Here is a 25,106-nt window from a genome sequence, read left to right on the forward strand (position 1 = left end):
GGGCTCACCCAGCCACGCCAGGCTCCGGTAGTTCTCCAGCATCACCTCCCGGTACAGCTCCCTCTGGAGAGGCCGCAGGCGGCGCCACTCCTCGGCGGAGAAGTCCACGGCCACGTCCTCGAAGGTCACGGATGCCTGGAACACCAGATACGCAGGGGCTCGGCTGGGACCCCAAAGACCCTGGGGCGAGGGGGGCGCTGGCGGGGACCACAAGGGCAGAGCTTGGGGTTCAGGGGCTCCCGGGCGCTCCCTCCCTCTGGGCCCAATCACAGGACACAGCGACTCTGCTGGGTGGTCCTTCGCTCCCAATGGCTCGCCGCTTCCCTCACCCGGAAGAGAAGCCACAAGCCAGAGCTTCCCTATTCAGATATGCTCTTCTGCAGCCTTCAGGGGTTTCCTTGGCTGACCTGAGGGCGTGGCCATTTCCTTCTCCAGCTATATGACAGATGGGGAAACTGAGGCCAGCGGGGCAAAGTGACCCGCCCAGGCCCCCACAACTAACAAGAGTCTGAGGACAGATTTGGACTCGGGCCTTCTGACACCAGGGCAGGCCTCTACCCCCTTGGCATCATGCCTCTGGCTCCCACCACGTCTGCTAAGCCCTCTCGGCCTCCTTCAGCCCATGGTGGGGCCGGCCACAGGCCTCCATCCCCTCCCACTTGGTACCACAACAGCATCCTGGTCGAGTCTTAGAGTGGGGCCAGATGGGTCAGTGGACCCTGGAGTCTGAGGTCAAAGGCCAGGACAAGGGACCCAGGCAGGATGAGGGCCCCAGGGAGGGCCCTCCGCAAGCCACGGTGTGTCCACCCGAGGAGGCCCACGTCCTGGGCTCAGGCCTGAGAAGAGCCAGTCCAAACGCTGTATTTTGTCACTTATTTATTTATTTACGGGGGGTAATTTTTTGTCACTTATTTTTGTTTTGCCCTTTTTAATGCTGTCCCTTATTTCTAGCGGGTGCCCCGTCTCTTCCCAAGCTTTGTCCCGGCGATCCGAGGAATCCCCACATTCCCTGCCCTCCTCTCCTCTGGTACAGTCGACCAATCGGACTCGAGCCGGGCACCGTCCTTGGCCCCTCGGGACGACCTGGGCACAATCGGGTTTCTTCCTCGGATCACGCATGAGATTTCCCAGTTGTCAGGGAGGGGCGGCTGTCACACGTCAGTGTCCCTCCTCGTCAGGGAGCCAGCCATTGACATGGCCTCAGAAGGACTGTGTGCAGCGGCTCAAGATGCGGAACAAATGGATTTGCCTCTGATCAGCGAGAGCGATCCATGACCGATTAGTGTACTGGTTATTGCTAGCCTGATCGGCAAGTGTATAGACGCCGGGCATTTTAACTGGCCAGTCCCGAGGGGCTCTGGACGAGTGGGAAGAACCAGGATGGACAGAAGGCTCGGGGGAACACGAGAGCTGCTTAGAGCCTTCAGGAGTCTCCGTTCTAGCCTCTAACCCAGACAGAAGCCTTTGAGGAACAAGCAAAGCAGCTTGTTCCCCGCCAAAGGGAAGCCTTGAGTTCTGTCCCCCTGAACCAGCAGAGCTTCCCGGCTGAGCCCAGGAGCCGTCTCCTGGCCCTCTAAACATGGCAAACCCACAGGCCGGTCGCTCAGACCCAAAGGCGGGCCAGAAGCTTGTTGGGCTCAGACCGAGAGATAAGCAAGCAGGGAGACTTTGTCTTGGACCAGACAGCGCTTTGGGAGTGCAGGCGAGCGGCCTGAGCTGGCCGGAGATCCTCACCACACAGCACTTTGGACCCAAGAAAACTGTCCTGACCAGCCTAAGCATTCCTTCCCGAAGTCTGCCGAGCTGAGCCCTGGGATCATTTACTTTTCATGGACAGCACTGAGTCTTTTATCAGAACTCGGCAGTGGAAAGGCCCCACTTCCTGGGGAGTCGGAGAACGGTGGCGTATTCCTGTGCCTGGGATCTGGGTCAGAGTCTATCCAGGCTACCGCTTTTTGCATTTTCCTTGTCCTTGGGGATCCCAAGGAATGTCCCCCTTTTGAACAGAATTTAATACATGAAGGGGACACCATCCATGAAATCCTCACCTGTCCCTGTCTTAGGGAAGGGCTGAGGGTTTGACGGGCCACCTCCTAACTGGGTTTTCACCCATTAGACATGTCTTGGGATGTTCAAGGGAGGGGCTGACTAATGAGCTCCTACCACGCTATTAAGAGGCCTAACCAAGATTCTGGATCTCTGGTCATTCCAGAGGGCCGCTGCCACCGCCCTATAGGTCACCTCATCAGGATTGATTCTGCTGGCCTAATGGATAAATGGATACAATCAATAAGCTGATTTTCTTCCCCCAAATCAGTCCTTCAAGATCATCTTAATCATGGCAGCCCTGATTAGAGTCAGGGAGGAGGGCAGAAGAATGAGCCAAGAAAAAAAGAAAGAACCCCACCATAAAAAGCTACTGTGGTGCCAAGCCTTCAGGACACAGCCAGAGGGAGAGAAGACAAACAGCTCCAGCTTATTCATCTGGAATTCCTGGAGGGGAAGTTCCAAAATGTTTACTAAACTAAATGACAGGGATGGGGTGGAGAAAGGGGTAAGGGAAGGAAATGAGGACTGTGGGGTTAGAACCGGACAGAGAAGAGCAAAATCTCATGGCAGAAACAACAGATCAAGGAAAGGGAGCTGAAGGAACGACCTGAAAGCTGTAACCAAAGCAAAAATCTAGCCAGCTGGTGGTGAAATGGGCTTGGAGTCAGAAGACCTGAGTTCGAATTCGGGAAGCTATTTAGCAACGGTGTGTGGTTTAAGGAGGAAAAATCACTTCTTGGAAGAATCCCCAAAGGAAAATTACAGGGACATGGGCCAAAGGGCAGAGGAGGGAGAAGGTCTGAGGGAAGCCCCCCCACCCCACCCCAGCGGTGCCAGGTTATTGGCAGGGGGTGTTAAGGGGAGGGGGGAAGACCCCGGCTTTAGGGGGGCATCTCCCCCCCCCCCCCGCAGCCCCCACCCCACACGGTCGGGGGTCCTTGGAGAATGGGAAGGCCCTTGGGGGGGCATCTCTCCTTCCCCTCTCCCTCACAGCGCCCCTCCTGCTGGCCTGGGGGAGCGGACGTGTCCCGGCCTAGGCCCGTGGCGAGTTCAGCTGCCGGGGCTCTCCCCCAGCCCTGCCCCCTCGGTGCCAAGCTAGCTCCCTTCCCTAAGCCCGTCGGTCCTCAGTTTACCCTGCGACTCACCTGGAGGGCGGCGGCTGGCAGGGGAGGAGCCATACCTGCGAGGCCCCCGAAGGAAAAGGAGGGAGGGCGGGTCGGGAGGGGAGTCAGCCACACCTCCAGAGGGGCAGAACCCCGGGCTGCTCCACCCCCTCAGGCCTGACCAATGGGCGCACCCGTTTGCGGAGCCGGCGCCCCTCCTCCACCCTGTCCCAAACTCCGGAAGCCGCAGTCTCGCGCCTCGGCCCAGCGCTCCCTTCCCTCAGCCCGACCCTGGACACCAAGGATCGGGCCGCGGCTGCAACCAAGGCCGGAACGACGGCCACCCAGGAGAGGATGGAAGTGACGTAGGCCGCGGAAGCTGTGCAGCACCTGGAAAGCAAGGGAGTGGCGCCTGCGGCCTTCTGGGAAACGTAGTCCAGGGGCTTTAGCGACGTGCGCGCATGCCTGAAGTCCTGGCCCCTCAGGCCCTTCCCGCCTAGGAGAAGGAGGCGCCTTTGGGGGTCCCATTTGGATCCCCAACTTCCTTTCTTTCCCGTCATCGTCGCCCCAATCTATGGGACAGCTCAGTGGCGCAGGAACAGAGCGATGTCAGAGGATAAAACGAAAGGGCCGCCCGGCACACAGGAGGCGCCTAAGCAGTGCTGGTCCCCCCCCCCTCCCCCCCAGGCCTGTAGGAATTCCAGGGTGCCCAGGAGCCCCTCCCCCTCGCACACACACTTTGCTGATGGGGCGGAGGACCTCCCCCAGAGTACTGGAGGGGACCTTCCCTCCACATGCGCCCCTTTAGATGGTTCCAGGCTTCTCCGGAACCACCTCTTCCAGCACTGCAATATTCCTTTACGATCATGGACCACACTTGGTTTAGCCATTTCCCAGCTGAGGCGTGTCTACTTGGTGGTTCTGAGCTGTTCCTCACTGTCTGTGGAATCCCCAATCCCTTTCCAAAATGGTTGGGCTGACTCAGCTCCACCAACAATGTACTAGTGTACCTGGCTTCCCACAACTCCTCCCGCCTTGGCCACTGACAGCTTGTGTCCTCTGCCACTCTGGTTTTCATTTGCATGGTTTGTGATTTGGGGCACTCTTTCACGGGCTATTTATTACCTCTGTGATCTTAGGTGGGACACAACTTGTCTGCCCAATTCTTTATCTGTAAAATGGGAGTCCTAAACACCCTCTACTTCCCCTTGCTGTGAGCTTAAAGTGAGATATTTGTGAACAAGCTGTCAACCCGAAAATATTATTATTAATGAGGTCAAAGCCTCACACCAAATAAGCTCACATTTCAGTTTCATTTCTCTATTCACAAGAAACCTGGGAAGCTGTTGAACCCATTTCACAGATGAAAAATGAGACAGGTTGAGGCTAAGGGGCCTTCCTCAGGCCCTCTGCTGGTTAGGATCACAGGTGTGCAGATGACAAGCATTTATAAAGTGCTTACTGTGTGCCTGGCTAAAAGGGCACTACGTGGCTCCTGTATCCAAGCAGCCTACAGATTCAGGAGGGAGAGGCAACCTGCAAACCACTGTGGACAGAAAAATAATAACCCTCCCCAAAGTTTCACTGTCCAGTGAAATCTCGATGGCCTCCATTTCCATCTTTCTCAGCATAGACATATAAGACAACCTTCATGACTTTCCTTGTTCTGGTTTCTTTTAAATACAAAGAAAAATGAGCAGCCAGCAAAAAGGTTCAATGAAAGCCAACAAGGCTATATGAGAGCAAAAGTTGGGCATACATACTGGCAGGAACATTTGGGACCTTCCCTTGGGCCTCTCAGAGCAATTGGGACTTTGTTTGAGAGGGCTGATAGGATGGGAAGCTTCTCCGACTGTGATCTCCCCTGCTTTCCCACCTCTGCTCTCCCTTGAGCCTGCTAGCGCCCCTTCTCTTCAGCTGAGCCTGGTACTCCCATGCCATTGCCGACTCCTCAGCAACTGCTCCTTCCCCCCAATCTGCTGCCTCAAAGACAGCCCTTCAAAGCTTGGAGCATGTGAATCTTAAAATTTCTCAGACTCTAACCTTAGAAGATTTGGTTAGGTTATTCCCCATTTAAACAATGGAGGTACTTGATCAGGAATGTATTGGGAACTTTAAATTACTCCACCCATACTTAGGCATACCTTAGGGGAAGATAAAGTTGTAAAACTCCTTACTGAACAATGAAAAAGTACTTAACCCATACTTATAGTGAGGCAAAAGCCTTTAAGCTAGGTCTATTTTTGGATCTAATACAAAAGGGTGCTAAGTACCTATGAAGGTCAAATTAATCACTAAAAGGTCAGGCAACTTGCAAGGGACAACCTTAGCAAAGAGGTGTGAAATACTCAGAAGTTTTAGTTTACCCAGAGAAGGTGATAACAAGATGTGAATTAAGAATGGTCAGTCCTGTGAAAACATCTACTGTGATTGTTAGATGTGAAAACTTAGGGGAGGTGTCATAGGAGAAAATTCTCTTTAAAAGGAGGTCAGAGGCCTCTGGACTTAGTTCAGCTTAGGAAGCTAAATTGGGGGCTCTCGGTGGCTGAACTTAGTTGAGCTCAGGAGCTGAACTGGAGGGTCTCTCTGAACACTAGAGTTTTGCTTAGAACGACCTTGTGGTGAGTGATTAAAGACTGACTTAGTTTTCTCTCTTAAGGACAAAGGCCTAGGCTCTAGCCTTTTCCTATTATTTCCTATTACTCTGTCTCTCTCCCTTTCTTTAATTCCTTCATTTGTATTAATTAAAATCTCCATAAAACCCAGTTGACTTGGGCATTTCATATTTGGGAATTTTTCCTTTGGCGACCACTTATTTTATTTTATTTTTTTAATTTTTATTTGGTCATTTCCAAACATTATTCATTGGAAACAAAGATCATTTTTTCTTCCCTCCCTCCCTCCCACCACCTCTCCCATAGCCCACGCGTGATTCCACTGGGTATCACATGTGTTCTTGATTCAAACCCATTTCCGTGTTGTTGGTATTTGAATTAGAGTGTTCATTTAGAGTCTCTCCTCAGTCATATCCCCTCCACCGCTGCAGTCAAGCAGTTGCTTTTCACCAGTGTTTTTACTCCCACAGTTTATCCTCTGCTTGTGGATAGTGTTTTTAACATCCCTGCAGATTGTTCAGGGACATTGCATTGACACCAATGGAGACGTCCATTACCTTCGATTGTACCACAGTGTGTCAGTCTCTGTGTACAATGTTTTCCTGGTTCTGCTCCTCTCGCTCTGCATCACTTCCTGGAGGTTGTTCCAGTCGCCATGGAATTCCTCCACTTTATTATTCCTTTTAGCACAATAGTATTCCATCACCAACATATACCACAATTTGTTCAGCCATTCCCCAATTGAAGGGCAGCCCCTCGTTTTTCAATATTTTGCCACCACAAAGAGCGCAGCTATGAATATTCTTGTACATTTTTCCTTATTATCTCTTTGGGGTACAAACCCAGCAGTGCTATGGCTGGATCAAAGGGCAGACAGTCTTTTATTGCCCTTTGGGCATAGTTCCAAATTACCCTCCAGAATGGTTGGATCAATTCACAACTCCACCAGCAATGAATTAATGTCCCCACTTTGCCACATCCCCTCCAGCATTCACTGCTTTCCTTTGCTGTCATGTTAGCCAATCTGCTAGGTGTGAGGTGATACCTCAGAGTTGTTTTTATTTGCATCTCTCTGATTATAAGAGATTTAGAACACTTCTTCATGTGCTTATTAATGGTTTTGATTTCTTTGGCTGCAAACTGCCTGTTCATGTCCCTTGCCCATTTATCAATTGGAGAATGGCTTTTTTGTACAACTGATTTAGCTCTTTGTAAATTTGAGTAATTAAACCTTTGTCAGAGGTTTTTATGAGGATTGTTTCCCAATTTGTTGTTTCCCTTCTGATTTTGGTTACATTGGTTTTGTTTGTACAAAAACTTTTTAATTTGATGTAGTGAAAATTATTTATTTTACATTTTGTGACTCTTTCTAAGTCTTGCTTGGTTTTAAAATCTTCCCCTTCCCAAAGGTCTGACATGTATACTATTCTGTGTTCACCTAATTTACTTATAGTTTCCTTCTTTATGTTCAAGTCATTCACCCATTCTGAGTTTATCTTGATGCAGGGTGTGAGGTGTTGATCCAAACCTAATCTCTCCCACACTGTCTTCCAATTTTCCCAGCAGTTTGTATCAAATAGTGGATTTTTGTCCCCAAAGCTGGGACCTTTGGGTTTATCATAGACTGTCTTACTGAGGTCATTTACCCTAAGTCTGTTCCACTGATCCTCCTTTCTGTCTCTTAGCCAGTACCAAATTGTTTTGATAACCACTGATTTATAGTATAGTTTGAGATCTGGGACTGCAAGTCCTCCTTCCCTTGCATTTTTTGTCATGATTTCCTGGATATCCTTGATCCTTTGTTCTTCCAAATGAACTTAGTTATGTTTTTTTCTAATTCAGTAAAGAAGTTTTTTGGTAGTTCAATGGGTATGGCACTAAATAAGTAAATTCGTTTGGGTAGGATTGTCATTTTTATTATGTTAGCTCGTCCCACCCATGAGCAATCAATGTTTTTCCAATTGTTTAGATCTAGTTTTAGCTGTGTGGAAAGTGTTTTGTAGTTGTGTTCATATAGTTCCTGTGTTTGTCTCGGCAGATAGATTCCTAAGTATTTTATATTGTCTAGGGTGAGCGACCACTTATTTTTTATTTAAATCAAGACACTAAAACTTATCTTATGCTTTTGGCAATTCAGTCTTGAACCCACATTTTCGCGGTCACAGTTTATGGCAACCACTCTTTTGTCTGTAACAAGCAGGGCCCGCGTCCACCACCCGCTCCTGCTGTAGCCGTCATCCGCATTTCGGCCTGATTCCTGCACAACAAATCCGGGAACCAGTGAAGTGTCCAATCCATTCCACACCGGTGCTGGTGGCCTGGCTCTCTCGCATGCATTCCTCAAGGATGCCCCTTCGGTGCAGTCCATTTAAACTCATACGGCTCTTAGAGATATGGCCACTCGCCACATAGGATCCTTAGCAAAGCGCTTTGGGCATGCTCTCTCTGCAAGTTTCTCACGGGTTTTAGATCTTCCGGGCAATAATGGCAGCACTTGGGATTTCCCCCTGTGAAGACAGCTCAGCCCTGAAGTCTTCATTCCTCTCTAAACTGCACTCCAGATTCTCCAGGGCTTTCTCTGCAGTCCCAGCGAAGACTTCCCAGAAGTTCATTCCCCTGGGGCCTGGCAGTGAAAGCACATTCTGCCTACCAAAGCAGCTCTGGTATCTCACTCCTCTCCAGGCTGGACTCCCAGCTTCCCAGGATGTCCTCTGCAATGTGGTGCTGGGTGGGATAGCTGGGCAAGGTAGTACCCAAATTACCTAGTCCAGTGATGGCCAAGTTTTAGAGACCACATGTGAGCCCTCCCTGCCCACCCCAGTAGGGGACAGAGGAAGCGCTCCTTTTGGGCTGCTGAGAAGAGCAGCAGGTGATGTGAGAAATGGCCTCGGGCATGGTGGAGAGGCGGGCAGGGACCTGGACTTTGCCCTAAGTTCACATGAGCCCAACGGCATGGCATTTACACAGGAGTCCCGCGTCTTCCTAGACTGTACCAGTGGGCCTCTGAACCTGTGCGGACCATTCTGATGAACCTCTCTGGGGTGTTACGGAATGGAAAGCTCCCCTCACCTAGGCAAGCAGCCCAACGTCATGTAGACTGCCATCCCATGGAGCCAGGGCTCAGCCGACCACAAAGAAGGAACCAAGGGCTTCTCTGCACCACAAATTCAACAACTTAGCATGAAAGCCAAAGGATGCTTTTCCAGATCCAGTTCAATCCAATGGCCTCCAGTGAGGCATCTGGGGTGGCACAGGGCAAGGCAGTTGTTGAGATGGCCCTTGGCCTCTATCTTGATAGAACTTTCGTTTGGCAAATGGACATGATGGGTAATTTCAGTACTTTGTCAGTCAGTGGTTTCTCAAGTGTGTCTGGCTCTTTGTGACCCCATCTGAGGTTTTCTGGGCAGAGATGTGGGGTGCTTTGCCATCTCCTTTTACAGAAAACTGAGGAAACGGAGTTAGTTAAGTGAGGAGCCCTCGGTCTTTTGGCTAGGAAGTATTGAAAGTCATATTTGAACCCGAGATAAGTCTTCCTGATTTCAAGCCTGGCACTCCACTGGGCCACTTAGCTGTCCCAAAATACATCTAATTGCAAACCGAGTGCTCTGGACCATCCCCAGGTAATGAGAACACCTAAAGAAGGATGTGGCCCTGGGGTTTGGCCTAAAAGTATCTAAACAAATGCCTAAGTGGATCTAGGGAGAGGAGCCACGAAAGGAGAGAAAGCATCAAAAAGCCTCCTTTGCTGGAGCTTCCTCCAGGTCACGCCCACCCCACATGGGTGGTTTCCCAAATCTTTGTCCTGGGCCTTCTCAGCTTCGCCTGCCAATCTCAGCAGCTCCCGTAAATGCAGACAATTCCCAGACCTAGTAGTGGGTCGGAAACCACATCAACTCCAATCTCTTAATTAGGTGAAAACACAATTCGACCAATTAATTTCGACCTTCGAATAAGCGTGAAATGTCTTTAAAGGCCACACAAGAGGTAGATTCCCTCTGCTTGCTATCTGTGTTAGCCAGAGGACTCGGCTCCAGTCTGATACTGGGCCGCCCCTCTTCTCCCCAGGTTAACGCTTTCCTAGACATCACTTCCATTGATATTCCGTGTAGAGCTTGTTTTCATTTCCTGTTGTCTTCCCCATTGGAATGGGAGCTCCTAGGCAGGGGAGGGGAGGAAGGGGGCATCTTCTTGTCTTTTCTTGTGTGACCAGTGAATACCCAGCACATTGTAAGCACTTCGTTAACATTGGGATGGCCTCAAATGTCAATGAAAGGCAAGAGCGGAGCAGTCAAGGAATGGAGCCTGGCCATTTCAACCCTGGGCCTGGAGTCTTGGACGGCAGCTGTGCTAATCCCTCCAGGCAAAAACAAGGACCAGCCCAACCAGCAACTGGGTAGATACAGGCCTTTAGATTCTCAGTAGGGCCTCACAACAAATGTGTAAGGCAAGCCCTACACGTGTTCACTCCATTTTACAGATTAGGAAACACTCTGCAACCTGACTGGTAGCCCAAGCTCGTAAATAACAGAGCGAGGCTGTGAAGCCTGATCCCTCCTGACCCTGACACGAGTGTGGATGCTTCTAGCCACAAGATGGGTGGCAATGGGAAAGAGAGAAAGGACCAACACAAGGGACATTTCCATGGTAGGCCAGGACCGTGAAAAAGCCAGAACTGATATGGAGGCACTAAATGTAGGAGATGAGCTGAATGGTGGCACGGGTCACCAGCAGCAGCTCCCAAGCCAGCCCGGCTCAGGTTTGGAGAGAAACCCTTGCAGGATGCACTTGAACCTTGGAAGTGAGTCCAGATTCCCAGTCAGTCAGTCTCAATAAATGCTAAGTGTTCAGTAGGCTGACTATCTGCCAAGCCCTGAGCCAAACTCTGGGGAGACAGGAAAAAGACAGTCCCTGTCCTCCAGGAGCCTGTGGCCTAATGGGGGAAGAAACCAGGAATCAATTGTGTGCATTAGACAGGACAAGCAGAGTAATTACTAGAGTCAAGGCACTGGGATGAAGATGGGGTCAGAGAGAAGAAGGCAGCACAGCACTGGAAGTTTATGATCTATGCGACCCTGAGCCTCAGTGTCACAAAATGGCAACAACAGCACCGACTTTCCAGAGTTGTTATGGGGATCCGACAAGACCACGCCTGTCCCCTCTGAAACCTTGAAGCAAACATTATGCAAACCTGAGTTCTCCCCATCATAATGGTGACGACAGGGAGAGAGAAGAGAGAAAGGGCGGATTTTCAGGGAACAGCCACGTTACTGGCTATGGAAAAGAGCAGGAACAGAGCCACTGGTTAAATATGAATTAGGAGGAGGCGGCTTGTAGTGGCAAGGGTGCAGGAGTTCGAGTCTTCCAGGAGACCAGGGCATGAAACGCTCCACAGGCGAGTCAGCTCTTGGGAAGCTCAGTGTCCTCATTTGTAAAAGGAGAGTGGGAACGTGCTCTTCAAACCTTCAAGCACTCCCCACAAAGTAGGAGCTGTTGTTATTACACGAGAGAGTACATGTCCTGGGAGCCAAGGAGGGACGCCGTATCCGGAAGGAAACCTGGCTCACGTTGCCGATATCTGACACATGATATTTAGAGGATAAAGACTGACGAGGAGGCCTTTGGTGAACTCTGGAGGAGCGGCTTCAAAGCAAAGAAAGAAATGAGGACAACATGGAGGGCTGCATGAGGCAGATTTTTATTGTTTGTCAGCGGGATGTGTTGTGGTACAGAAGTGTAATGGAGAAAGGTTTGTAGGTGGTAAAAGAAACAGGATCTAGGCGAGACAGCTGATGACGAGGAGAAAGATTCAGCCTGGCACCCTTCCCTTAGTGCCAGCCTCTGTCACAGAAGATCCCAAGATGGTTGCTTTTCAGGTAGTTTTCTAATACAGAAAAGCCTCAGGCATGTTGGTAGAAGACCAGGGGGGCACGAGATTGGATGACTGCTGAAGGCAGATCCTGAAAAGAAGGTTAGAAGGAGAGGAATTCTGCAGAAGTACTCAAGGAGGAAAGTTCAGCAAAGTCTAGAGATGGTGACAGGAAGGAGCAAGAGCCTGGATGGCAATTCACAGGATTTCTCAGGAAACAGTTTCATGATATCCAATTAGATATCCACAAATTTCTTAGTAAATTAGGATTCCAAGTGTTTTACGTGGGAGGAAGACAGCTGATGAGAGACCAGGTTTGTAAGAACTATTTTGGGAAATTAGGCAAGGGCTTCCTTCACTAGAAAATTTGGGTTTGGGTTCCCTACTTTTAGGAAAAGATCGTGCCTCTGGCTAAGATCTTTACACATAATACTTCTCTCCAATATGGATTTGATGTTCAGTAAGCTCCATATTCTTGATGAAAGTATTTTCAAGTTAAATACATTTTAAACTTCTTCCATGATGTTTGCTTTAAAAAAAAAAAAGCATTCCCTACATCAGTACATTCCTAAATGTATGTCCCCCTAAGAGTTATCTGCTATTGACTTGAGTCCCACTTTCCCAAATTCCTAAGGTTTTCTGCAGTGTGAATCCTCTGGCATTCATTAAATAATGTGCTCTGGCAGAAAGCCTTCACACGTGTCGCATTCCTAAGGTTCATATCCACTATGGATTCTCTGATGTCGAGTAAGTTGGGCCCTCTGGCCAAAGGCCTTCCCACACTCATTACATTCATAAGGTTTCTGTCCAGTATGAATCCTCTGATGTACAGTAAGCTGAGACTTCTGGCGAAAGGCCTTCCCACATTCATGACATTCATAGGGTTTCTCTCCAGTGTGAATTCTCTGGTGTTCAGTAAGTCCTCGGCTCAAACGGAAGGCCTTCCCACATTCACTGCATTCATACGGTTTCTCTCCAGTATGAATCTTCTGATGCAGAGTCAGCTGAGAGCTCTGGCGAAAGGTCTTTCCACATCCTTTACACTCATAGGGTTTCTCTCCAGTGTGAATTCTCCGGTGTACACTAAGTCCTCTGCTCCTGTAGAAGGCCTTCCCACATTCAGCACATTTGTAAGGTTTCTCTCCAGTATGAATTCTCTTGTGAAGAGTTAGGCCAGTGCTCTGGTAGAAGGCCTTCCCACACTCACTGCATTCATAAGGCTTCTCTCCAGTATGCATTCTCTGATGCAGAGTTAGCTGTGACCTTTGGCGGAAAGCCTTCCCACACTCATTACATGCATAAGGTTTCTCTCCACTATGAATTCTCTGATGGACAGTAAGATAGGTCCTCCAGCGAAAGAGATTCCCACACTCACTACATTCATAAGGTTTCTCTCCAGTGTGAATCCTCTGATGCTGAATAAGCATTGAGCTCCGGTGAAAGGCCTTCCCACACTCCTCACATTCATAAGGCTTCTCTCCACTGTGTATCCTCTGGTGCACGGTAAGGTGTGTTTTCCTTCTAAAGGCCTTTCTACACTGATTGCATTCATATGGCTTTTCCCCGCTATGAATTCTCTGATGGACATTCAGCTCTGCACTCCTCCGGAAGGCCTTCCCACAAGCTTTACATTCATAAGGTTTCTCTCCAGTGTGAATTCTCTGATGGACAGTAAGTTGGGCCCTCTGGTGGAATGTCTTGCCACATTCATTACATTTATAAAGTTTCTCTCCAGGATGAAGTTCATGATTTTCAGTAAGAACAGCTTTCTCATATTCATCATGCTTAGAAAATATCTTCTTTAAGAACATTCTGGAAGATTTTCTTAGCTCTGGATATAGTCTGCAGCCTTGTCTATGTGCTTCCCATCTACGGACACTCTTTCCTACAGATAATTTCTGTTGCAGTAAAAGACCTGTCCCCAGACTAACACTCTTGCCATATTTCTTATATTCATGACCTCTTGATTTATGGAAAGGTTTCCTCTGAGTGCCTTTTACTTGTCTAGGATATCTCTCCTCATTGCTCCACTGCCTCTCTAACCCAGCCTCCCATTTCCAGGGTTCTCCCAGCTTGGTGACAAAAGGAACACCCCTTGGGTGGCCTTTTAGAGACAATTCTTCCACAGAGAGGCCCAGGTCTGGAGCTGACTCCTTAGTCTCAGGTCTAGTCTCCCAATCTGAAACACAAATAAATAAATAAACAAACAAATAAATAAATAAAAGTGGCACAAAAAATCAAAGGAAATCCCCTGCTAAATGGGAAAGCCCAAGAATGACGTTGGAGGCCAACAGCAGAATCCAAAGATCCATGAGGGCTAAAATTATTTAAGAAAAACTCTAACAAAACACCAGCTTCCCAAGCAATAGAAGACTACCAGGAGGTGCAGCCCACCAAGTGGGGAGCCAGGGAGTCAGAACCAGACACAGTAATAAGAAGTCACCTCTCAAAAGAGAGGAAAGGTTAAGACACAGTAGAGCCAGACCAGATGCATCATCACTCCTAATTTCACTTCCCCTTTACTGAAGAGATGATGACCCAAGGGGAGGGGAAAAAGCTTCCCATCTCTCCAGGCTCAGTCAGGTATAAAAAGGAATTCTTTATTCTTTTTTTAATTTAATGGGGGAACCTAGAGGTCCTCTTACCACAGAGATGTGTAGGGATTAACCAGCCCACCTTGACAGGAAATAGAAACTGTATAATTAGAATTTGCTCCCCAGAACTCCAATTCCCAGCATCCCACTTCTGTTCTGACATTAGGTACTTACATTTTGGAGATAAAGTTATGTGTGATCCCACCTCTCTTTTTTTATATGAACATGGCTGGGAAAACTTCTCTTTTCTCAGGCTTTTACTTTTGTTCTTTTATTTCTTTAACTTCGAGTGAATATTAATAAATCTTATAAAATATATAATACTTGGAGTTATTAGATATTAATTTTAATCTTACAAAACTATAGAGACAGGAAGCGAGGTAGAAAAAGGTTATACAAGGAGTCAGTTGCTGACAGTTGAGCCGTTAGTTACTGACAGTTAGGGCTGGGGTGGCAGTTGCAGGGAAGTTGGCTGCTGGGAGTGTGTGAATTGGTGGTTGGTGTTTAGTTGCTGGAATATAAAGGAGGGCCTGAGCTTACTGAGAGGAGTTTTTGGCTTTAGCCTTTAGAAGGCTTTTTGATTTTTTCTGGGTTTGGAGGTGGCTGGTCTTTGTTGACAGACCTAATTGGAGTTGGATTAAACACTGATGGTTTTGATTAGGCTACATTGGGTTGGAACTTTGTGGGGTGGTTGTTATTAGTGATAGTTTTAGGCAATTATAGGTAGATGTAGGTAGTTATAGGATAACTAGTATAGACTGGGAAATTTTCTTTTTCTATCTCTTTCCTATATTTCTCTCCTTTAGTGTATTCATTTTACTATATTTTACTATCTATTTAAATTAAACTAAATGTTAATTGTTAAAAGCTGCTAGAAGTTTTCTTTTCTCTGGCTTAAAGGGATAATATTAATTTACAACTATACTATATTCTCATTAAAACTTAAATTATTAAAAGCTGCTCTCTTATTTAACCCTTACACAGGGCACAGGTCATAGAGGGGTCTCCCCAAAGCATTTTCCCCTCAGGGGTGGCTGGGCAGCCTGGGCAATAATAGCCCCATGGGAAAAAATGGGGCCTGGAGCAGCTCAGAAAGACCAAGCAGATGCAGGAGAAGCTCTGGAGTTCCCAACGGGAGAAGCGAGTCTCAGTGTATGCCAGAATCCAGGCCTCACCCTGGGAAGGCCCCACGAGGACCCCCCAGAGGCTCTTCCTACAATCACTCACCTGCCCAGCTGCCTCCTGACTCTTCTCTCCCTGGCCTCCATGGGGCCTCCCTTCGTTCCAGTCGGCCGATCATATCAGGTTTGATCTCAAGCCCTGCTCAGAGGGAACAAAAAGGGCTGGGAGCAGTCCTCTGGGGATTGAGTCCAGCCCCTAGACCTTAAGGAGAGCTTAGAGGGATGCCCTCGTCATGCCAATAGGACAGTGACAGTGGGTGAGGGAGGACTTTCAAGGCTAACACATCCATCTGACCTGCACCCTACTAAGGGCCCCCACTCAAAGGGGGAGCATGGGTGCAGGGATGAGGTAAGCCAACGGGGCCCAAGGGAGCAGAAACAGGGCCAAATGCAGAACCAAAGCTGACCAGGCCTCAGTCTCCTTATCCTAAAAATGGGCTGAAGTTGTGGGTATGGGGCACCACAGGTACAGGGGTCCAGAAAGACTCAAAGAGGGGGTGTTGGGGGCCCAGCTCTGGCCTGGAATCTGATCTGGCACAGCCACCCCCCAAGCCCTAGCATTTTATAGATGAGGAAACTGAGGCAAGTGGGCTTCGGTGACTTGTGCAGGGTCACACAGCTGGCATCTGAGACCCACCTGAACTCAGCGAGGTAAGTCTTTCTCACTCCAGGCCCAGCACCCTAGCCACTGGGCCAGTCAAGAAGAGCCAATTCCTGGTGCAGCCACTACAGGATGCTACAGAGTGCTATACTTATAGTCAGGAAGGACCAATTCCAGGTGCCATCATTGGTGGTGCCAGAGTGCTTGCAAAAGAGCCCTGGGCCTGGTTTGGCCACTAGGGGCCACCAGAGCACAGCAGGGAGCCCTGGGCCTGAGTCAGGAAAACCCAAGTTCAAATTCAGCTGTTAGCCCTTAGTTTCCCCTAACCCTAATGCTCTATGTAATGGGGTGATAAGGGCACTTTCTCCCACATTAGCTCTGGCTAACTGCACAGAGCCCAGCCCGGTGCCCGTCATGACTCAGGGGCTCCCCATCCACTTACTCTAGACCACACCAGGATATCTGGGACATCCTGTCTTGCCTTATTAAGGGCCTCCCAGGTGCCTCAGTTTCCCTGGGGTGACTAGAAGGTGGCACAATCCTAGACTCCTGGGGCTCTGGACTAAAGGGTCAGAGGTAGCCACTAGGGAAGGCTCCAGCACACCAGGAGAGCCTGGTGATGGCTTCCTGCTGAGGGGGGGACTCAAACTAAGGCCTGGAAGAAGAGAAGGAAGAGCCCCAGGAATGGGGATGGGGCCAGCCAGGACTCTGGAGAAGCTCCCAGAGGAAGGTGAACTACACCAAGACCTTTTGTCTTCTTTTTACTTGATTTGGGTTGGGGGAAGCTGAGGCAGGGCCAAGTGAAGGAAACCCAAATAATTATAAAGTGGGGGGTGGTCCGGCTGACCTCAAGGCTCCTCCAATAGGAAATTCAGGGCCCTTCAGCCATTCCCAGGTAAGTTGCCTAAATGCCATGGGTCAGGGCCCCTCAAGGACCAGAGTTCTCTTGGGTCTGTGTAGAAGCCCCACAATGGCCTAGGCCTCTTCACTGAGGCCCAGGGAGCCCCTTACCCAGGCACACCAGGTTCCCATAGTTCTCCAGCATCACTTCCCGGTACAGCTCCTTCTGAGGGAGGGCAAGGCATCCCCACTCCTCTGGGGTAAAGTCCACAGCCACATCCTGGAAGGTCACCAACTCCTGGAAGACCAATACACAAGTGTTTGCCCTGGGATGGAGCTTCCTTCTGACGGCTCAGAGGGAATGGGGAGCCGGGAGGAAGTAAGGGGAGTGATGCTCATGGCCCTCTGCTCTCTGAGCTCCAGGATTTGTTTTTGTTTTTTAAAATAAGATGATTTTTATTTCACTGGAAAAAAACCAACACCCAGTCAAAGGGGGCAACTATCCCACTGGGCAGCAGAAACCTCCCAGAATTCACGGTCCCCTGCTCTGGCCTAGGATAATGGGCGAATTGTCGAGGTCCTTCTGTGGTAAAACAAGCATTGCCCAAAGACCATGACCCCAGGGATCAGGTGGACCTCTAGCCAGTGTAAAGGATAATTTAGTGTTGTGACCTAAAAACTATGTTAATTATTTGGTCACCATAGATATCCCAAATATATATATATACATATATATATATAATATATAACTAAGTCACCTGGAAATTTATGGTGATTTAATCGATATAGTGTGAATTTTAAAAGTCTCCATCTTGGTCTAGCACCCAAAAATTGTGCACACCCACACTACACGGGCATGTGCTAGTCAATGACAAATCAGAAATAACTAACTGCCCACCTGGGCTGTCCTAAGCCAAGCTAGAGCCAACCATTGGATTTTGTGAGACACAGGAAGTGAGGTAGGGAACAGCCTCTGGAATTCGCTCACTTCCTGTGGAGAGAGCGAGAAGCGAGTTGGTGTTAGGAGCTTGAACAGGGAGGATGCCCACAGACAGCTTTCCTTCAGATCACTCACGTGAGTTAAGGACTGATTCTTTCCACCTTGGCCCTTTGGGCCTAAAACTCCCTCTGCCTTGGTCAGAGGTTGAGTAGCTCTTTCCCTTTTCTCTTCTCTCCTTCTCTCCCTCTCCTTCCCTACTCCCAGTGTGATTAAACCTCCATAAACTCCATTCTGACTTGAGTGTTTCATTTTAGGAATTTCATAAGTAAATTCCTTGGCGGCCATTGTTTAATATTACATAAATCCTGTAGCCACACTTTAACCATTACAATATTATAATCTCTCCCAAAAGCCTTAAATTTCTACCATTACAATAGTGGAAAGAAATTAAGAAGGAAGAAGGAAAAAGGTGTAGGATTCCTCCCGCCTGGCTAGTGCCAGGAGGAACACCAGAGCCTCTAGGAAAGTAAGGTTTTGAAGAGTAAGAAGAATCAGCCTGAACTCCAAAGGGTTCAGCCAAGATGCCTGAACCTGAATCAGCTCAAGGGCAAACTCACTGCCAAACCCAGACAATAGCTGCCACCACGCGAAGATGTCAGAATGCTTAGCACTCTGCCAGCCAGAGTTGCCTCTCCGGGGAAAGAGGGAGAGAGAGCAAGTGATGCGCCTTATATAGATGGTTTTACGTCACTTTCCTGTATCTCATCTGTACCAATGATAGCTTAGCTTGACTTAGGACAGCTCTGGGCTCTGTCAGCTGTTTCTGCACATGTCTGTTGAAGGCCATCTTCTTAGATAATTAAATCTTGAGTATGGTGTGGATATTCCTGACTTTGTTAAACTAAGTAGGGTGGAGAAATGTAGAGTTCCCAAGACTTGATTCTGTTAGACCAAGTATCTCCATTGTTACTAATCAGGAAATAGCTAAATCAGATTTTCTAAAGTATGGTCTGAGTAGGGTGGAGCAGTTTTAAAATTCACACCACGCCCCTCTCTATAGGCTCCAATGTTCATTTCCTCATTTAAACATGGACTAATAGCATCTTGGTCCAAAGTAAGCTCACAATGACCATCACTTACTCTAGTTGAGAGTAAGTTGGATAATTAATAGGATGCCAAAATAATGTACTTATTGAGACCCACACATCCAAAAGGACTGAATGGGTGTGTCTATACCATACTTTCATCAGAGGGCACCCTAACGCCCTCTCTACGAGAAGTAACATTCACTCACTCCCAGGGTCTGGCCTCCAACCCCGGCTTCTAATTTCAGGTCACAAACTCTTCTCTCTCCGCCAGATAGGGCCTGACCCAAAGAGGCCATAAACCACTGACACTGTGGGAAGGCTGGAGCGCCTTCCAATACAAACTGCCCCATCAGTCTCAAGGGGCTCTTATAACCTGGCCTGCACCCTCATTTTTCCCAGCTGGGTGTAAGGATAAATGATAAGGGATAGAGAAAAATGCATGGATTGTCTTTAAAAGGAAAGGAGGAGAATTTAGACACAAACCCTGGGAGAAGATTCTCGAAGGAAAGGAGGATCTTGGGAGTTTTACTGGGTTTAATTGTCATTACTAATCTGGCTTTCCTCTGAGCTGGTAAGGAGGATCTTTTCTCTGGCATCCCCTGGGAAAATATTAATCTTGTGGAAAGATTAGGAAATCCCTGGTTGGAGAATTGCCTTGGAGGAGAGCTGCCTTTCCCTGAAGTACAGAGATCAACCTGAGATCAACCTGTCAGAGATCAACTTGGTTAAGATAAACCCAAGGGCTTTGTCCCCTGGAACTTTGGGTTTACCTAGGAAGCCACCCCAGGCTTTGTTTTGGGTAAGGATTCAGTACATCTGTGAGTCCTGTGTCCTCAGCCTTTTAAAGACAATCTATAGTATGTAGGTAGTCAGATAGTTTTGGGGGTCTAGATAAGATCAGGGAGTGAATAAGAAGGTCTTGAGAAGACCAGAAGGGCATCCCCATGAGGGGAGCATAGAAGTTGGGTAGAGTCTAGATGTTGTAGTATTAGGACCTTATCTACCATTTCCCTAACCGCAATAAACTTGTTTTTTCCTATAATTGCAAGGGCTGTGCTTCACTGACTCTGGAAGGTTCTTAGTTGGGTTTTCTCCATTTCCAATCCATCTAGTTCCTTCCCATTAAAATTTATCTCCTTTTGGAGATGGTTTTCTCTTTCATGGGTCCAGGATAAGCAGAGCCCCAAAGGCCATGATCTATGTCTATGGCCTTTCTGCCCAAAGCTTCCTCTCTTGCAGTCATCTGAGTTTCCCTCCAGGACACCATCATCCTCTGATCACCCAGGATCTCAACCTCTTCATTCCTAGACCCCTCCCTCAGCTGAAACTGTGCTCTCCAACTGCCAACATCTCCCAATGGCTGGACTCCCTGGTCCTTCCTCCAAGCCCACCCTCCCAGAGGACACTTGCCATACCCTAGCCTGCTGGCTGCCCTCTGCTCTCCAGGGTGCTGAAAACGGCGCCCTCCCTTGGGGAGGGCATTATCCAACCTCTTTTAGAACCTTTAGACAAAGAGTTTCCTTTAGTAGCTTGGGAGCTCATTTCGTGGAATTCACGCGTGGGAGGCAACTGGGGCCTCAGTGGACTGAGGGCCAGGCCTGGGGTCCAGTTTCCTTCTGCCTGGCTCTCTACTGGCAGGGACATTATCTTCCAGATCCATTCTCCATCACAAAAGAAAACTCTTGGGACTTTGAGGAGTTCCAGGAGCCCATCCCTTCCCTTTCACCTATCTAATAAAGCATGTAGGAGGAGTGGGGGATTCCTAAACCCTGACTAAGGGACAGCTCAGTGCATAGAGAGCCAGATCTGGAGTCCAGACGATCTATGGGTTCAAATGTGGCCTCAGACCCTTCCTAGCTGTATGACCCTAGACAAGTCACATAACCCCTGTGGCCTAGCCACTCTTCCACCTTGAAACCAATAACACAGTATCAATTCTAAGACTGAAGGTCAGGGTGGTTTTAGTTTTCCGAATTTGCTTAACATCAGGGAACCCTAAAATTCACAAAACCTTGACATGTATACAGAGGGGGAGGTGGGACCGTTCTGGAAATTAAGTCTGGCACGACCTGAGAAAAACTGCCAGGCCAGTCTTCCCTTCTGACCCCCAGCACCAGGCTGACAGATACCTGGAAGAAGGCACCGCCTGGATATAGCCCCCCCCCCCCCCCCCCCGCGGGAGTCCTATAATATGTATCCGTGGGAATAACCTGAGGTGGAGAGAGGAGGCTGAGGGAATGGGAGGATAATAAAGACTCAAAGGCAGAAGTAGAAACACGTGGGGAGTGACGCAGACCCCGAGGAGATAGGAGGAACAAGAGAATAGGAGGGGAGCACCAGCTCCTTGATACCCCTAGACAAGAGCGTCTGCTTTGGGGGCAACAGCGGCGCTAGGAAAGGGGGGAGTCTCAACTCCTTGGGGCGACAGCGGCGCTAGGAAAGGGGGAGTCTCAACTCCTTGGGGCGACAGCGGCGCTAGGAAAGGGGGAGTCTCAACTCCTTGGGGCGACAGCGGCGCTAGGAAAGGGGGGAGTCTCAACTCCTTGGGGCGACAGCGGCGCTAGGAAAGGGGGAGTCTCAACTCCTTGGGGCGACAGCGGCACTAGGAAAAAGATATAGTGAAGCAAGAGAGGTAAGAGGAGAGGAGGAAGGAGAGAGCATCGAGGAGGATCAGAGGCCGAGAGGAAGTGAGGGGGAGAGAGCCGGCGAGAGCGAGCTAGTAAAGGGCTAGTAAGAGTGAGTTTCACCCTAGTTCCCCAGCATTTGTTGAAGGTTTTGGGAATGTGGATCAGCGAATACGTAACATGACGTCGGTTGAATTGACACTGACGAGACCAGAGAGGTGGCGATTAACCCACTGACCTGCGCTTCGCGGATGAGGCCCAGCCCAGGCATCTGCCCGCCCTGCGCAGTGACCATCAAGGTCTGGCCGTGGGTCTGGTAACACAACATCGAGACGCCCAGCACACTTCCCGGATGCCGACGCGGCTGGCCCGCTACACTGGACGGCGTACGTGCCCAGTCCCTCTCTGGAAGGGAGCAAAGCCCGGAGAGGCCCCCTGGCTGGCAGACTGGAAAGGAACCCCCGGGAGCAGTAAGGAAATGCGGGAAGAGAGCTCTGCTGGATGCTGAAAGGGGCCCTTTAGAGGAAGCGGGGCCAGGCTCTCCTCTGCAGAGCTGGGGAGCGACAGGCGTGTGCCCGTTCAGGCCTTCGCTAGGTCGTTCCTCTTGCTGAAGAGTTTCTGTGACGGGGGGAGTTGCGAGGGCAGAGGATCGGAAATGGGGACAGCCCGTCGCTGTTTAAAGCAAAGCTAACAAGGACAAGATCATATTCGTGAGGGGCCTCGCACACGGACAGGAAAGTCGCTTCCTCTCTGAAAATCTCAGTAGCCTCTTGGAAAAGACAGGCGTAGCATGACTCGAACTCACAACAAAGTTGTCAAGTCAAGAGGGCCGGAGGTTCTTGCTAGTGTGACAGGGCTGCTCAGAGCTCCTGGCAGTCGCTGCACAAGTAAAGAAGGCAGCCCGAGATGCAGGCAGACCCACCCAAGAGCGGCACGCGTGCCTCCTGGCCTCACAGCTGATGCAGACGCTCTCAGGGGGAGGTTTGTGTCTTAAACCCAGGGAGCCATTCAGACTGCCAGGAAAGCCTGGCCATTTCCCGGGCCAGAGCTGAGTGTGTGTTTGTTCATTGAGAACCCTTTTCTCCCGTCCTAGGATCCATATGGATGCCAAAGGAAAGTGCAAGGCTTGGCCAGGGGGTTAAGTGACTTGGCCAGGGTCGCACAGCCAGGCCTGGCTCTCTGCACTGCACTACCTAGCTGCCCCTGAGTCAGGGCTTAGGAATCCCCTCCTCCTCCAGGGAGTCCCAAGAGCAGCAGAGAGCAGGGCAGGAGGAGAGCGTGCGGGAAGAGGAAAGGGAAGGGACGCTCAGCTTCCAAAGCGGGCCTGTCTTGGTTCCCCTTGGGAAGAAGGGCTCACGGCCCACAGATGGGCAGGAGCGGGGGGAGGGACCCTCGGGCGAGGGGCCGGGAATGAGATCTTGGTCCTCGGCTGGGCAGAAGCCCGGCTTCCTGCCAGCCCCGCTTCTCCGGCCTCCCTTTCCCCTTCGGTAAAATCTCAGCTTCCGGCCTGGTTTCCGGAAGGGTCACGGAGGGCCGCGGGGTGGGGGAGTCCAGCGCCACTCACCTGGGGAGCCGCGGGGGCCATCGCTAGTGCCTGCGCCACCTTCTCCTCCTCCTGGGCAGCTGGAAGGAAGCGGACGCCTGACAGGGGCTGTCCCGGCCCCCGCCGCGCCGAGGGAGAGCTCCACTGGGACGGTCCAAAGCCCGGGAGCCCGGAAGGCCAAGGTCGGACAGCTGACCTTGGTAGCCGAGTTCGACCACTCACACTGCACGTGTCCATACTAGGGAGGGGCAGGACCAGTTCTAATGCCACCCAATGGGAGCGTGCGACTGGGGCGGGGGCGTTCCCGGGTGATGCGCGATTCGTTAAGACGGCCCCACCCCCTGGCCTGACCAATGAGTGTATTCGGGGGCCGGACGAAGTGCAGCTTCTCTTCTCCCCAGAGATTCGGAGGACAGGCGCCGGGCGGACCGATCCTTTGGCCTTCTCAGTCCGCCTGTCCCTTCGCTTCCGGCACCGACTCACTTGACCCAAGCCGCGAGGTCACAGAGTGCAGGGTCAGTGGAGCAGTAAAGGTTGAGGAGGAGGGGAGGAAAAGCAGGCGCGGGCTCACTCCCAAGCGTCAGAGGCGGAAGTGACGGAACCAAAGGGACGGCGACTGAGGGGTACCCGGAGCCAGGCCGCCCGCAAGGCCTTCTGGGAAATGTAGGCTCGAGGCCAAGGCGGCGCCTGCGCATGCCTGCAGGGCAGGCCAGCTGACCGTCACCTTAACTGAGCCCCACCTAGCGCTATTCCTGGCTTGTTGCTGCGCTCCCTCTACCTGCCCTGCAGGCACTGCCTGGCCCCGAGCCTTCCCTCTCAGCCTCAGAGCAATGGGCCCCCTGAAAGAGCGACGGCGCCTCCTGCCCTCCGGTGTCAGTCGATTTGCCTTCCTTCCTTCCTCCCTCCCTCTAAGCTGACGAGCCCTCCAGAAGTCCGCGGCAGGCACTGGGCTGTACCACGTCATTGGGGGGGGGGGACGCTTCCCGGCCCTTCTGCCCTCCACCCTTTCCCCGGGCTGCCCAAGCTCAGCGTCTGTCGGCAGCCTGTTCCCAAAGCTGGGGCTGTTCCTGGGAGTCCAAAGCCCTTCGGCTTCCAAGGGACGATCTGCATTTGCTCCCGGAGCGGCTACCCGGATCTCTTTCTGCCCAGGCTCGCAGGCACTCCACTGCCTTACGCGGCATCCTGTTGTTCGGAGCAGTCCTTCTCCGCCAGCCTCCCCAGGCCAGGCTGCAGCAGCCGGGGTTCTTCAGAAGATTCCAGGCGGGTCAGCCCTGCTGAGCCTCGACCCCTTTGAAAGGGCGGCCCGCCGAGTCTCGGGGATGGTGACAGGGTGTGCCCAGGCCCTCCTCAGCCCTGGGGCTCTCAGGCCCGGCTGTGAGGGGACATCTATAAGCCAATCACGAAGGGGGGCAGATTTTTGTTTAAAGCAAATTTATTTTTTAATTAATTAATTGAGAATATTTCCATGGCTAAAAGATTCATGTTCCTTCCCTCCCCGCCTCCCGCCCCCCTCCTGTGGACAACCCACAATTTCACCCGGTTTTACGGTGTCATTGGTCAAGACCCATTTCCCTAGCCTTGATAATTGCACCGGGGTGATCACTGAGTCAATCCTATCCCCATCCGCCCATGTGATCAATCAAGCAGGTGTTTTCCTTCCCCGTTTCTGCTCCCACAGTTCTTCCTCTGAATGTGGATGGTGTTCTTTCTTGTAAATCCCTCCGAGTTGTCCTGGTCATTGCATTGACACTAATGGAGAAGTCCATTAGGTTGGATTGTACCACAGTGTATCCCTCTGTGTACAATGTTCTCCTGGTTCTGCTTCTCCCACTCTGCATCACTTCCTGGAGGTTGTTCCAGTCTCCATGGAATTCCTCCACTTTATTATTCCTTTTAGCACAATAGTATTCCATCACTGGGGTGTATGGGGTGCTCAGAGAGGAGTAGTATCTCTGGTATGGAGGGCTTGTTGTGCCCTCCTAGGGCAGCTCTCCAGCCTCTGACCCTCACTTGACACCCAGCTCTCACTTGTGGCTCCCAGTAGCTGCTAGCATGCAGCAGT

General features: G+C 50.4%; 1 protein-coding gene across 3 annotated transcripts in view; it reads right to left on the reverse strand.

Annotated features, from left to right (window-relative positions):
- The window catches only part of LOC100014591 (zinc finger protein 420-like), a 54,602-nt gene extending 29,733 nt beyond the window's left edge, over positions 1-24,869 (reverse strand). Inside the window, exons 1-4 of one of the 3 annotated variants that reach the window (XM_016432817.2) lie at positions 23,066-24,869; positions 17,021-17,147; positions 15,455-15,547; positions 11,447-13,812 (exon numbers count right to left, since the gene is read on the reverse strand). In XM_016432817.2, coding sequence (XP_016288303.1) covers positions 12,344-13,812; positions 15,455-15,547; positions 17,021-17,147; positions 23,066-23,281 — 1,905 coding nt within the window. In that variant the 5' untranslated portion in view covers positions 23,282-24,869 and the 3' untranslated portion in view covers positions 11,447-12,343. Of the gene's footprint in view, positions 1-8; positions 136-3,194; positions 13,813-15,454; positions 15,548-17,020; positions 17,148-23,065 lie in introns of those variants that run through there. The other 2 variants (XM_016432818.2, XM_007490101.3) reach the window with 2 other exon arrangements.
- Between the last annotated feature and the right edge of the window lie 237 nt (positions 24,870-25,106).

The sequence above is a fragment of the Monodelphis domestica genome, chromosome 3 (assembly GCF_027887165.1).
Source record: "Monodelphis domestica isolate mMonDom1 chromosome 3, mMonDom1.pri, whole genome shotgun sequence".
Classification (NCBI taxonomy): domain Eukaryota; kingdom Metazoa; phylum Chordata; class Mammalia; order Didelphimorphia; family Didelphidae; genus Monodelphis; species Monodelphis domestica.